Source organism: Scedosporium apiospermum, assembly GCF_000732125.1.
Source record: "Scedosporium apiospermum strain IHEM 14462 chromosome Unknown SEQ_SAPIO_0087, whole genome shotgun sequence".
NCBI lineage: Eukaryota > Fungi > Ascomycota > Sordariomycetes > Microascales > Microascaceae > Scedosporium > Scedosporium apiospermum.
In genome coordinates, this window is record NW_015971788.1 from 818,048 (window position 1) to 830,853 (window position 12,806).

Sequence of the window (12,806 nt, forward strand, 5' to 3'; positions counted from 1 at the left end):
GCTTCAATGTTTCTTTGTGATATTATGAAATCTATGTTCCATCCTCCAGGCAGATGCGCCTATCAATATGTTCCACGGCATGCACCAGGGCTGACATAAACCACATCCCCTCTCATGTTTATCTTTCCAGTCCCAGATGCAATTTAGATCCCAAGTAATTGCGTAAGAAAGAAAAATGCAATCGATTAAAATCCAACAAATGTAGTATCCTGACCCCAAAAAGAGAAAAAAAAAAAAGAAAAAATATGATCCCGTCCTTTCTATTCAATTCCAATTTTAGTGTCCGGTTTCCATTAACCAACCACCTTTACAGCAAGAAAACAGATGCAATCAATGCCAACGCCAAAGCCAACCCACCAACACCCCTCGTCCCCACAACACTCCCTGACGCCTTAAAGTTCGTCTCCCTTCCAACAGCAGCCTGCGTAAGATCGTTCATAACATCCGCGATGCCAATAGCGGGGCCCTTGTCAAAGAAGTCGACGAGGATAAAATTGGGCCTGACGCCCCACTCCCTCCGACACTGCGTCGCGTGCGTGCCGAGCATGCCGATGCCCGTGGTCGCCGGGTTGTTCGTGTTCGCGATCTGATCGACGTCGGGGACCATGATGCCGAAGGCTCCGAGGTCCTTGTATAGGAAGTGATTCGCGAGCGAGAGCATGCCGCGCGACACCGCCGTCGCCGCCGAGCCGATGCTCTTGGGCCGGTCGAGGGTGCAGTTGAAGCCGGACGAGCTGGTGACCTCGAAGGGGGTCTCGAAGACGTAGTCAAATTCGTTTAGGAGGTAAGGGTAGGTTGCGCTGGCCGTGATTCCTGTGACGAAGGCGACGAGCCTCTGGCCGTTGGAAATCATAGTCGACAGCGTCGGCCATGAACCCGAGGCCTGGGGGGTATATCCAAACTTGCCCAGCCCGGAGCCTGTAAACGCCGCACCGAACTGTTCGACACCCACATCATCCGAGTTAACGAGCAGCACCGTCACGACCTCATTGGGGTTGTTGTTCATCCAGAAGGTAATCTTCTCAAGCCAGTTCTCGAGCGGTCCCGCGTCCAGGAGGGTGCAGCTCGAGTGGCAGAGCCGCAAGGTACCGTTCTCATTGTGGACCTGGGCCTGCAAGAGACGGAAACCCGCGTTGAGTGCCTCGGTGGCGTTGAAGAATTGGTTGCCGGCTATGGAGTTGTCGGTGGATTCGTCGCGGAGGAAGGAAGAGTCGTGGGCGCCGAGGTGGGTGATGTTGTTGTAGTTGCGGGAGCAGAGTTCGGGGGAGTTGTTGCATGCTGTGGCGGTTGATTGCCGTGCTTGTAATTGGGCGTGGTCTTGTGGGGAGGATCTGGTTGCTGCGGCGGATGTGAGAGACGAGAAGGAGAGGGAGAGGAGGGCGGTTGCCCATGTGCTGGGCGAGAAGTGCATCTTCGTCCTGGAGCCCGAATTCGGGTATTGCCTTTAGGAGTAGGCTTGTGCTTCGTAGATACGTTGTTAGGAGATCGTCTGGCTTGTCGGAGTAGATGCTCGATATTCTCAAAGTACGTAAAACGAGAGAAAAGAAAAAGTATTAAAAGAGGGTAAGAAAAATGGCAACAGTTTCAAAAGAGAGTAGAGAGTAGAGAGTAGAAACGTTTACCAACGAAGTGGAAACCTAGGGGATAAGCTCCTTCAAGTATGTATTATTCAATGGATCATTGATGCAGATGCGGAGCGGCGGCCGCGCCTGCCAAAAAAAAAAAGATGTGCAGGCCAAGCCTCAACTCCGAAACGGTCTGTCCACTGCACACCACTGCACACCACTGCACACCCCCTGCGGCCCGGTTTGGCTGGTCGGGCTGGCGCCTGCTTTTCCCCCTTTGTCCCCTTTGATTCCCCATTTGATTCCCCACAGTCAGGCATTACTGGGCCACAACGGTGTGGCTTGTTAATGTCTTTGGAATCATTCTTGTCTTGTTTTAAACGCCAGCCGGCTGGGATTCGAGGTTCCAGGGTCCTACAAGTGGAGGATACGAGGATTAAGGATTAAGGATTATTACTATTTCATTTCTATGGAGACAACATTCATATTCCTGATCTTTAGCCAAGGACCAGGAGCTTGGTTGTACCATACTACTGAGCACTTTAGACCAGGCATTTTTACGCTGTGCTATTATTATCGAAGAGCCGTGGAAACTCAATTGCCTCCTGCTCCTCAGACCCCCTTTCTCCCATTCAAACACTGCACTTCGTAAAGGCCCATCTCAGCCCTTTGGCTCCCATCAAATGCCTTTCCATCCGATCCCTCAGAAAATGTGCACACTCCCCCCATCCGAAATAACGCAGGGTTTCTCGGCTGTTCCGTCCCTGTAGCAAAGGCGCTTCAGCCGAAGACAGAAAACAAGAATGCACAACAAAGATTTGAAGAGCCGGTAACAGGCCCTTCTACAAAAAAATCGGACATTATTTTCCAACACTTTGCTGCGCCTCCCTCTCCCGAATGGGGACGAACTGACACCGGTCGAAGCTGGCCCCGTACCGCCAAGCTGAAACACTCCATGGCTCAAGATGCGTCGTCATCCGCCCCAATTTTCTTTACCTCGTACGAAGTACTGCGTAAGCTGATTTTCTTCTTTTGTACCCTCCATTGTCCTCGTATTGATCTTTTGATGGAGGTACATACAATGAATCTTCTTGTTACAATGAGAAAAGAAAGATCGAGAAAATCAAGGTTATTCGATCTCGGCTCTGTAAATCAACGGGAAAGGTGTAAATCATCAATACTAGCGAGGCTCCAACCAAGGCACAGTGCCTATCAAATAGGAAAGGGATGGACAGGAGTCTCCATTCCCGATGATTCTTCTGAAAGATACATTTTTCGTCCCCTGTCTCTGATTCCGATTGACAGCCGTCGTCATTGTCTACGAAGCGTGAAGTATCACTTTTTTGCTGTACACCTCCTACTGGTACTCTCTCCTTCGTACAGGGCAATGTTGTACGATTAGATGCTCCACCAGGTCCACGTAAGACCAAAAACCTGGCAAGCCCAAGTCTCAATGCCACGATTATCGATCCAGAGCTCCTCTCCCATCCGACATGCAACGGGCTCGGCCGTAATCCTCTTCCATGGATTCGCAGTGCATCCCAGACTTGTTTTTCCTAAACGGGCTGGCGCTGATCTGAGATGCAGGGCTGGGCAAAGCCCCATCAAAAGGCAGGTTGTCTCGAGAAGGATGTGATTGGTTTTCCTTCTTTGGAGAGCTGAAGACCACGCATGCTGGTTGCACGGCTCGATCCCCAATCGCTCTGGATGTAGATGGGCCCTCGAAAACACGACTGTTGGAATGACATTCGACTTCCAGGACGTCGAGATAGGCGATACGCCGGCCGATGCCACGGCGAAACCGTTAGGGGAGGTCGTCTATGCCCACTTTGTTCAACGTTTGAGTAAGAGAAAATAAGGGCGTCGGAAGCGAACATGTTTCCTAGGCGGCATTCCGAATGCGGATTCAAACCTGTCAATCCCTTCGCCATGACGTCACATACTGCCAGAAACAGCCATTTCAACACAAGAGAGCATCTCCAACTCGAAGAAGACACTTGCATCTCACAAGCGGATGTTGCAGGCTAAAATATACCCCGACTAGTGGCAGTTGGAGGGTTTTCGTCTCCGCGATTTTTTTTTCTCTTTCTCTCCTTTTGACATTCGATTGCCCCGACTTGACATTGGTGAAGCCCAGCGATCGATTACACCACTGTAGGCATAAGAGAACAACGAGAGCTAAGAAGATTATATCTCGTCCAAGTGATCAACTGAGAGTAGAATTGCACTTCCATTATGCTAAACTGTAAGCAATTATGCGCATAATAACGTAACCCTGTTTGGTCCATCAAACCCGTCAAGACTCTATTCAAGTTCCCGCGCCCCGCACCCGGCCCTATCGCCGGCCCCTCCCGATCTCCCGACCCCGAATCTCACCCCGCTAACTCCGGACAACGCACCCCGCCTTGGTTCCGCCCCCCAAATCACTTAACAAGAACCTTCGTCACCTTGACCAGCAAAACCCCTTTCGTCAACCTCCCCCTACAATCCAACAAATGCAAAAACCTATACCCCGCCCTCACCCGATCCAACCTAACGCAAGCCCAAGCCGCCAAATCATCCCTCCCAAACTCGTCATCCCTCACCGTGAACCTCACAAACGTAAGCTCGGGTACCACGCCCGGAACCCGCACGAACTTGAGCACCTCGCCCTTAAAGTCCGGCTCAGTTCCCTTGTTCGTCTTCGTGCGCGCCTTGTACTCGCCTTCGGCTTCCTGGCCAGCCTCGGCGGAGGGTCGGATCTTGCCGCGGCGCTCTTCGGGCGATTCGACGTGGATCTCGACTTTTACGTAAGGGCGGAAGCTCCTGGCATGTTCGTCGTCCGGGGGCAGAGGAATGTTTTGACCGGCGAGGACTTCAATGGAGAGGTCGAGGGTTTGGTAGGTGGGCGGGGGAGGCTTGCTTCCGTCGGGCTTCTTCATGCGGTAGCCTGTGAAAAGAGTCTCTGTGAGTTGATGATGCTCGGAAATGGCCTCGCGTAAAAGGGGAGAAAGAAGTAGGTATAAAAGAAAGAAAAGGCTCGGCTTGATACTCACCCTCAGGCTTCAACACATATCCATGAGTCCCCGCAAACATGCCCTCGTTCAACATCATCCCCTCATCCCAATTCTGCCAATTCAACGCCACGACCTGAATCCCCTTCCTCCAAAACGGCGCCGGATCCAAATTCGACGACCCGATCCTCAACCCGTGCGGATACGTCCTCATCATATAATGCAAATTATGCTCGAACAGCTTCTCCGCCTGCTTCCCGTGCACCTCCGCCACCTTCTTCTCCGACAACGAGAAAATGTGCGTCGGCATCGTCGCTTCGGCTTGCGTTAGGCTCTTGAACGAGACGCCGCGGGAGTAGAAGCCCATGTTGCTCAGCGCCTGCGTGATTTTGGATGGCTTAGCAGCAGCGGCGGCAGCAGTGCCCTTGGCGGCGGCGCTACCGCCCTGGGGTAGACGGTCCTGGTAATCGTCTTCCAGGAGTTGTTGCTGTTGTTCAGGGGAAGCGCCGGGTGGGGGGGCGTACTTGACTTTTACGATGATCTTGTTGCGCAGATCCTGTGGAGCGGGGAGTTCGGTCGGTTCGCCCTCGGGGATGGGCACGAGCATACCCTTGAAAGCGTGCTCCATGATCTCGACCATGCGATCTTGCTGCTCAGGGGTGCAGTGAACCTCGAGACTGACAATTACGGGTAGGTCGGAGACCTTGAAGGCGGAGTCGCGAATGGCGACGCAGACGTCTCGGAAGGTGATTTCCTTGGTTAGCGTGTAGCCGTGCAGAACTCTCGGCTCGACGGCGCCGGGCTTGAGTGCTGGGATCCCGTCATTCTTCACCTTTTTACTTCCCTCTTGCGTCGCTGCGACAGGCTCCCTGGGTTGGGTAATTTTCTCATCCGCCTTCTGCGTCTCTCCCTTCAGCTTACTCTTCAACATTTCAAACGTACTCTGCTTCTTCTTCTTCTTTTTCAACTCACCCCCCTCCGCCGCCTCCTTCTCCTCATCACTACTAGAATCCTCACTATCAGAATCATCCCCATCCCACACATCCACCTCGATGCACCTACACCCCCTCAACAACACATTCTTATACGCCGCCGTACTCGAATCGCTCGACAGTTGATTTCCCGTAAGGTACGTATTATGGCTCGAGCTAATAAAATACGCCGCAAGCGGCCACGACAAATCCTCTTCTTTAGGCGGAGCCGTCAACGCCGTGGCCGACGACGTCATGTACTTGACGAACCCTTCAAAATCGAGTCCCCCTCCTCCTTCTTCAGAAGCTGCGAGAAGGCTCGTTGGTATGGCGGCGCCGCCCTCGCGCTGGATCTCCGTGCAAAAGGCCGAGAGCTGCTCGGCCGTCCAGGGCTGATCCGTGCCGCCGCTGCGGGCCGCGAAGATGGTTTTGAGGTGGGTGAGGAGCGTTTGGTTGAGGGAGTCGACGACGCGGATGGTTTCGCTGTTGCCGCCGCCAGCGAGCTGGGCGGGGTCGGGCAGGAGTGAGGAAGCCATTTTGGAGTCGAATCTGAGAGTTACAGAAGGGAATTGAGTTTTTCTGATCTTTTCTAGCTTGTGCAGAGGGCCGGGATATTTTGCAGGCTATGTAAGGAGAGGATAGTTTGGAGTCTTGGGAAAAGGGGTTTGTTAAATGTATGAGAGAGTATGAAGTAGTGGCAGCCGTAGTAGGTAGGTGTGAATGGTATTGAACTTGGGCAAGGTGGGGTCAGGCAGAGGGTCTTGAGAGTTGGTCGTCGTGAAGTTCAGCTGGAGAGCTTTAGGAGATTGAGGGGTAGCTGCAGATAGAGAAGGAGCGATCCAGGATGCTTCTTACTTGAGGGCAATCGCCGACCTTAGAACCCCCTTCAACATGGATAACGCCTCAGTTAATACGAAGTAGAGACTGAAAAAACGAATAGAAACACTTCAAAAAAGAACTCGCAGAAACCTAAAACACACCCCCACTCCAGGACGACTTGGCTTTCAGCAGCCCAGCCAAGGAATAGCTCCCAAGGAGGGGTAAAAACCCCCCGAGTTGTCGAACCAGATCAAGGAGACAGCTTTTTAGCGCGTGGCTCAGAGGGCGGAAATGGTCGCTAGAGCTGCAAGGTTAGAGGCAACTGAAATGTTTCTTAATGACTGACAGTATTGGTAGGTTAGGAAACTAAAAAGGGTCGAGGGGTTTGGGTGGGTCTAGATCTACATAAATCAAGACAAGAGGCTGTCCTGTCCTGGCGGCCTCCAGAAGGTAAGATTGAAACAGCCAACATTCCATCCATTCCATCGCGCACAAGGGGAAAACGCTGCAAGGATCAGTGATGACGATGCCAGGCAGCTCCCGCCCGTTCTTGGTTGTAACAAAGTACAGATCCGCACGCCCCCATCAACTAAAAGCTCAGCTGTCGACCCATCTTTGGTTCGGGTTGATCCCATGTCGTCACTGCGTGGGAGGATATATTTGGACCCTTGCTTCGTGCCGTGTTCCTGCCCGACTTTTTGATTTGTCCCAAAGGGAATCCGCCCCATGTGTTGGAATACGGTTTCCAGCTCGTCTTACTTCGTAATAGTATCGACCCATTGCCAAGGAATGAGAAGATGAGCCCGACATCAACAACTGCCATGACATTCTCCCTATTCAATTGACACCGTCTTACTGTATCAGTTCCAGATTATATTTCAGTCCAATGTAACCCGTCCACTTGGGTCGTAGTTTATAAACCTCCTACGGCAAAAACAATGTTCAATGACAATGCCTCCCTCACAGCCTTCAATGTTCCTTATATCTAACAGATCCATCCTATCAAAACAAAGTAGGGAATAGAATATACTGAAAAAAAAGAGGAAAAAAAAAAGAAATAGAGATATGCAACTTGTCCTCCTCTTTCACTCTCTCCGCTATTATGTTTGTCAACTATCCATCTTCGATATCAAAAAAATGCAAGAGAGCTAATCCAAATGTCGCCATCTAATGCAAGAAGAAAAAATATATATATATATACTAGCAATCTCTCAATTCCTCTCCAATACGCGAACGGCCGCTTTCGAGGCATTGTCAGGAACCTCCGTTTGTCGTATTAGTTTCGTCGTCGTCGATGTGAGGGTTAATGCGAAAATAAGTTCGGCTGTGTGGTTTTGGTGTAGGCCACTTCTGCCCGCGGCAGGTGTATAGTATAGTAAAAGAACGAAAACGAAACGACTAGGTCGGGCCAAGGGGTTAACTTCCCCCATGTTGCTCTTGGAGAAGCTCTCTCATATACTTGACAAAAGATTTCTTGTGGGTCTGCAATGCATCATCAGTACTCATACTTATCGCGGGATGTTCACTTTCACAACTTACCATTCCCGCGTACTTGCCATCCCGGAGTACGCATATATACCGCAACCCCAACTTTGAGAAACACTCATATACCAAGTCCATCGGACTGTGAATATCCAGCGCAACAGGAGCCTACGACAATATCAGAACCACAACTGCACACGTTCGCAAATATGGGCGTTTAAAAGAAAGTAACTCACCGGATCAATGTAAGGCGTAAAGTCGGTCGGATCAACCTCCCCATCATCCTCATCAATCCTCGGCACATTCGCCATCAGACACAAACTCGTCTCCTCATCCGGCAAGTTGTCCAAAGCGTACTCGAGATCCGGCGCGGGGATGAGGCCCACAAGAACGTCGTTCCTCAGGATGGGCAAGCCGCCATCGAGCTCGCCGGCGCGGTGCAGCACCGTCAGCTTGGAGCGGAGGTCGGTGGCGGGCACGAGGGGCGAGTTGGTGATGTCGATGACGCGCTCGCGGCGGACGCGGGGGACGATGGTCGCGAGGTCGGATGTGAAGATGGGTTTGTGCTTGATGTCAAGGAAGGGGTACGAGTTCATGTTTGTGAGTAGATCCTGCAAGGAGGGGTCAATGTTAACGAAACGAACCGATATCGAAGATGTCAAAGTCCAGAAAGAAAACTTACATAAATACTGTTCGGCTCAATACCATCGGCCGTCCACTTCGCCACAAGAATAGCAAGCGAAAACGGCAACACATAATCAAGACTTCCAGTAAGCTCAAACAGAATAACAGCAAGGGTCAACGACAACCGCGTAACACCACACATCATCGACCCCGCCGCGATGAGTCCATACACGCCCGGCTGGATACACGTGCCCTCTCCGCTCCTCGCGCACGCCGCCCAGATGGGCACGTCGGGAAACCGAAAGACAACCCACTGCACCATGTGTCCGATGAGCCGTCCCAACAGACCGCCGACGACCATGGACGGCATGTAGATACCCGCGGGGACCTTGATACCGAAAGTGATGGTGGTCAGGAAGCCCTTGATGAGGAACGCCGCGAAAAGACTCGCCACCACGGGAGGGATCTCTTCGATCCTCGAAGGGCAGAGGCCAAGCTGGTCCCTATCCGCGTCGTCGGGGTCGCACGGAGCAGCGGCATTGAGGAGCAGCTTGGCGACGGGGAGATGAGTAAAGACGTTCCAGTAGCTCATGAGACCCGTCACGAGGGCCACGAGGGCCACCTCGAGCATGGGGTAGTTCTTGATGATCTTGATTCTCCTAAACGACTTGGCCCAGTATTTGGAGGCTTTGATGAAAAACGCACCCACGGCGCCGCAGATGATGCCAACCATGATGAAGCTGCCCAGCTCGAACCACTCCCAGTCGACGGAGTAGCGTACCTGGAACATGACAATCTTATGTGTGCCGTAGGGGTTTAGAAACTTGAGCGTCAGGCACGCAATGATGCAGCAGAAGAAGCTTCGGAAAAGCGTCTTGGCGGGGAAGTAGTATGACACTTCCTCGAGACCAAAGAGGACACCTCCGAGCGGGGCGCCGAAAGCGACGGCAACACCGGCGGAGGCAGCAGCAGAGAGCACCTCTCGGCGCTTGGCATCGTTATGGTCGTACTTTGAGAACAGACGGCAGGCAATGTTGCCGACACAAGCCGCAATATGAACATAGGGGCCTTCCTTACCCAAGCTGAGGCCAGATGCAACGGCAAAGATCAGGGCTGCCGTCTTCACAAGGAGAGTCTTGAGGCCGAGGAAGCCGTGCAAGACGAAACCACTGAGAATGACGCGCACTTCGGCAACACCGCTTCCGGCGGCCGAGTAGTACACCATGGGCGGAGATTCCTTGGCCTCAATTACCTGCCTAGGGCTGTGTACTTCGTCGCTGTTGGCCATTCTCGGTGGGCTGTCGGCCGCGAGGTTCTCGTCGAGGGTCGATAGTTGATACGCAGAAGGAACGATGGTTTTAGTGGTGAGCGTCAACGCACATGCCGCACAAGAAAAGAAAATGGCGAGAGCAAGATATATGGCAAACTCCGTCCAAAGCTCCCCAAACGGATGGGCTCGAAGGGCCTCTGACCATGTCCTCCAGGCCGTGCAAGGGCCGTGAGGGCAGCATTTCTATGGAGGGATTAGCTAAAAGAGCGCGGTTTGGGGCATCCGTATCCGCCTCGAGAGTTGACTCACCGCCTCACTAATAAAGAAGCCCTTCGTGCAGTACCCATCCTTCCAGTCAAACGCGGTCGACTCCGACACGTTGACAATATAGGCAGCAACGGCTATCAGAAAGCCGCTCAACGCACTCAGGATCCAGCCCTGAGATGCGTCCCAAGTAGCAAATATCCGGCCCCAGAGGTCTCTCCGGCTCCGGAGAGCCTTGACTCGGTGGGCGTCGGCGATGTTGTCGTGGACCCAGTCGGTCGAGGTAAACTGATCGTACCACACGCGTTCGTCGGCGTATCCGGTGCTCTTGGTCTCGTTTGTCGACTCCTGCCGGTCGGAGAGGGCTTGGATGAGGCGCTGGCCCCACGACGGGTGTCTGCTGTGGTGTTTGACACTTCTTATACTCCCACCTACTCGAGCACACTATGTTTAGTTCGTGTTCCATCGCACACGGCAGCAACTTGGTCGAGGTTGTTCGGTTCGTAGGTCTTACCGGCGTAGCTTTGGTTTCTTGTAAAAGTAGGATGCGCGCTATTCTGTCGCGGCGAGACATAGCCGCTCTGTAACCTCCGCGATCGGGTTACGGTTAGGAGTGGTGTTTGTTCCGTGTCCCCGGACGAATTGTGCCTGTGGAGGTTCCGGGTGTGCTGTCGACGCTGGGCTATGGGTGAGGTCGGCACCGAGGCGCCGTGATTAGACTCCTCCATGGCGGGTATATAGAGTTATGGAATACTCGACGTATATAAGGAAGTCAGAAGCTGAAGAGGGCAGTCTCAGTCGTTGACGGAGCGGATCGGATAGTTTGGTGATATTGGAGCGGGTAATCGCTGCTGGTCGGGTTCGCTTATGGAGGTAGTGGTAGGCAGACGTGGTAGACGACGAGAAAGGGGAGGTGGGTGCTGGGCCCCCTTGAGCTATGCCAGTATCATGGAAGACAGGTGGAACCGGATCAAATCGAGGTAGACAAGGTATGCATACAGATACTCGGTTACTAGTTGGGACATAGGCGGCGGCACAACGACTACGTCTTAGCTCGATCGTGTCGCGATACGTTCCATCAAGGTTGAGCTACTCGAGATACCTCGACTATTGGGCGACACAAGTAACACAAAGGAAGGAAAGGATCGCGCTCGGTTATCGTTGAACGGTCGGGATTACACAGGGGTGAGGGCGAGGGAAGGGCGAGGCGTCGGCTGTGCCTTTGACGAATCGCCGCGGTCGTGGCCTAGGGAGTGAGGCGGTCGGTCTCCTTGATTGATGTTTTAAGGCGTCGGCTTGGGCTTTGGAGAAACCGCACTTCCGTGTAGCCTCCGTCTAGCTTTTGCCGATGTGGTCAGAAGCTGGAAGGCAGCCCAAGCAAGGTATGGAAGAGGTGAGAATTTACGAATTGTGGCGGAAAGGTGAAGGAAATGAAGGACAGGACAATTGTTCTCGTCATTGGGACATTGACATGGGATAGCTCGGAGAACGCAGGGTCAGCACGGGTCTAGACTCAGAGAATAGAGGGACCCTCCCTCGTCTGGGGTCTTAACACGTTAAACCAGTTTTTGTGCGAGGAACAGTGGGGGCGATGGTGGATAAAGCAGCTTGGCAATGAGAAGGACCAGCCGAAACGACACCGTCTGGTCCTGTCCATATTCAGCATGAAAGATACACTAATAATTACACTTGATAAATGTCCTCTCCTCTCCCTCAAATACCGAGGTCCTTCATATTAGTAGACAACATCGAAGTTGATCCCTGAAACTTCTGGATTCGCCCAATAAAAGCACCTTTGCGTATACTCCAGCCAAGACCGCCATCTGCTATCTTCAAGATTGTGACTTCCCGCTAGTACCAAGTGATCCCCGATTTTGTGTGGAAGGAACATTATATCGAATAGGAGCAGTGGTTTGTGCAGAAGTATAGTACTGAGTGAGTCCCTTCACTAAGAGGAAAGCCAGGGCAGGTTCGACACCCGACAGCCACGCCCGAATATCCAGTATGATCCACCATATCTGTTTCTCCGGGCTTTCAGATTCTGTGCGAGAATCTTTATTTTATTTTATTTTATTTATTTAATTTTTTTTTTTTTTGCTTCAATGGGGGGGTGGCCTAGCAGCCCCATTATAGACGGGCTTAGCGCTGGTCGTGGAGGACTTACATAGTATGGTACTTGGTGCTAACCTCCCTGTCATCGATGGCGATCAGCCGATCGTGGACGCCATTACTGGAGGGGCGGCCGATGCCCGAAACCAAATGCAGCACGGGAAGCAGTCGCAGTTTCAAGCGTTCATACGCAGCTAGATCACCTATCTTGAGAATATTTCCAAGGTATGGACTCGCCAGAACTACATTCCTCGTGAGGATCACTGACTTAACGCCCTCATTGAGAATAGACCCAGACTCAAGGCATTGTGACCTCCTTACTCTCCAGAATCTGATCACTGGGCTTCCCGAAAGATTGGCCGAAATATTAAAAAAGGGCTTCATTAGATGAATCCAAGCCAGCGATGTCAACCTCGATTTCATCGTTGATGCGACGGTGTCCTGGTCCAGTCCTCGTAATGTTTGGTACCGCGCCGTTCTACCAGGCAAAAACTTCCCGAAGGTCAGCCAGCCAACTGCAACGCCGATATGTACGCTACGAAGTTCATACCAACATTGTACGATTGAGAAATTTCCATCTGGTCAGCCGTCCGAATAGCTCGAGCAGTTTACAGCGCCGCCGTCTCATAAACCCCACAAGTTTTATTATCGACGGGTCTAATGTCTTCCATTGATACCTTCCTTGCTTTAGTCCCGAACCCGATGGGCC

At 52.3% G+C, this 12,806-nt stretch overlaps 2 protein-coding genes and 1 pseudogene across 2 annotated transcripts; all 3 read right to left on the minus strand.

The window, feature by feature from the left end:
• Positions 1–307: 307 nt before the first annotated feature.
• Positions 308–1,411, minus strand: SAPIO_CDS2932 (annotated as a pseudogene; the record flags this gene model as incomplete).
• A 2,577-nt stretch (positions 1,412–3,988) lies between these two features.
• Positions 3,989–6,065, minus strand: SAPIO_CDS2933 (1-phosphatidylinositol-4,5-bisphosphate phosphodiesterase gamma-2; the record flags this gene model as incomplete). The annotated part of the gene is made up of 2 exons (XM_016785834.1): positions 3,989–4,494; positions 4,601–6,065. 2 exons carry the CDS (start codon positions 6,063–6,065, stop codon positions 3,989–3,991), a joined length of 1,971 nt encoding a protein of 656 aa, XP_016644616.1.
• Positions 6,066–7,764: 1,699 nt separating this feature from the next.
• Positions 7,765–10,716, minus strand: SAPIO_CDS2934 (Uncharacterized protein; the record flags this gene model as incomplete). The annotated part of the gene is made up of 6 exons (XM_016785835.1): positions 7,765–7,830; positions 7,888–7,998; positions 8,067–8,441; positions 8,513–9,967; positions 10,034–10,366; positions 10,462–10,716. 6 exons carry the CDS (start codon positions 10,714–10,716, stop codon positions 7,765–7,767), a joined length of 2,595 nt encoding a protein of 864 aa, XP_016644617.1.
• Between the last annotated feature and the right edge of the window lie 2,090 nt (positions 10,717–12,806).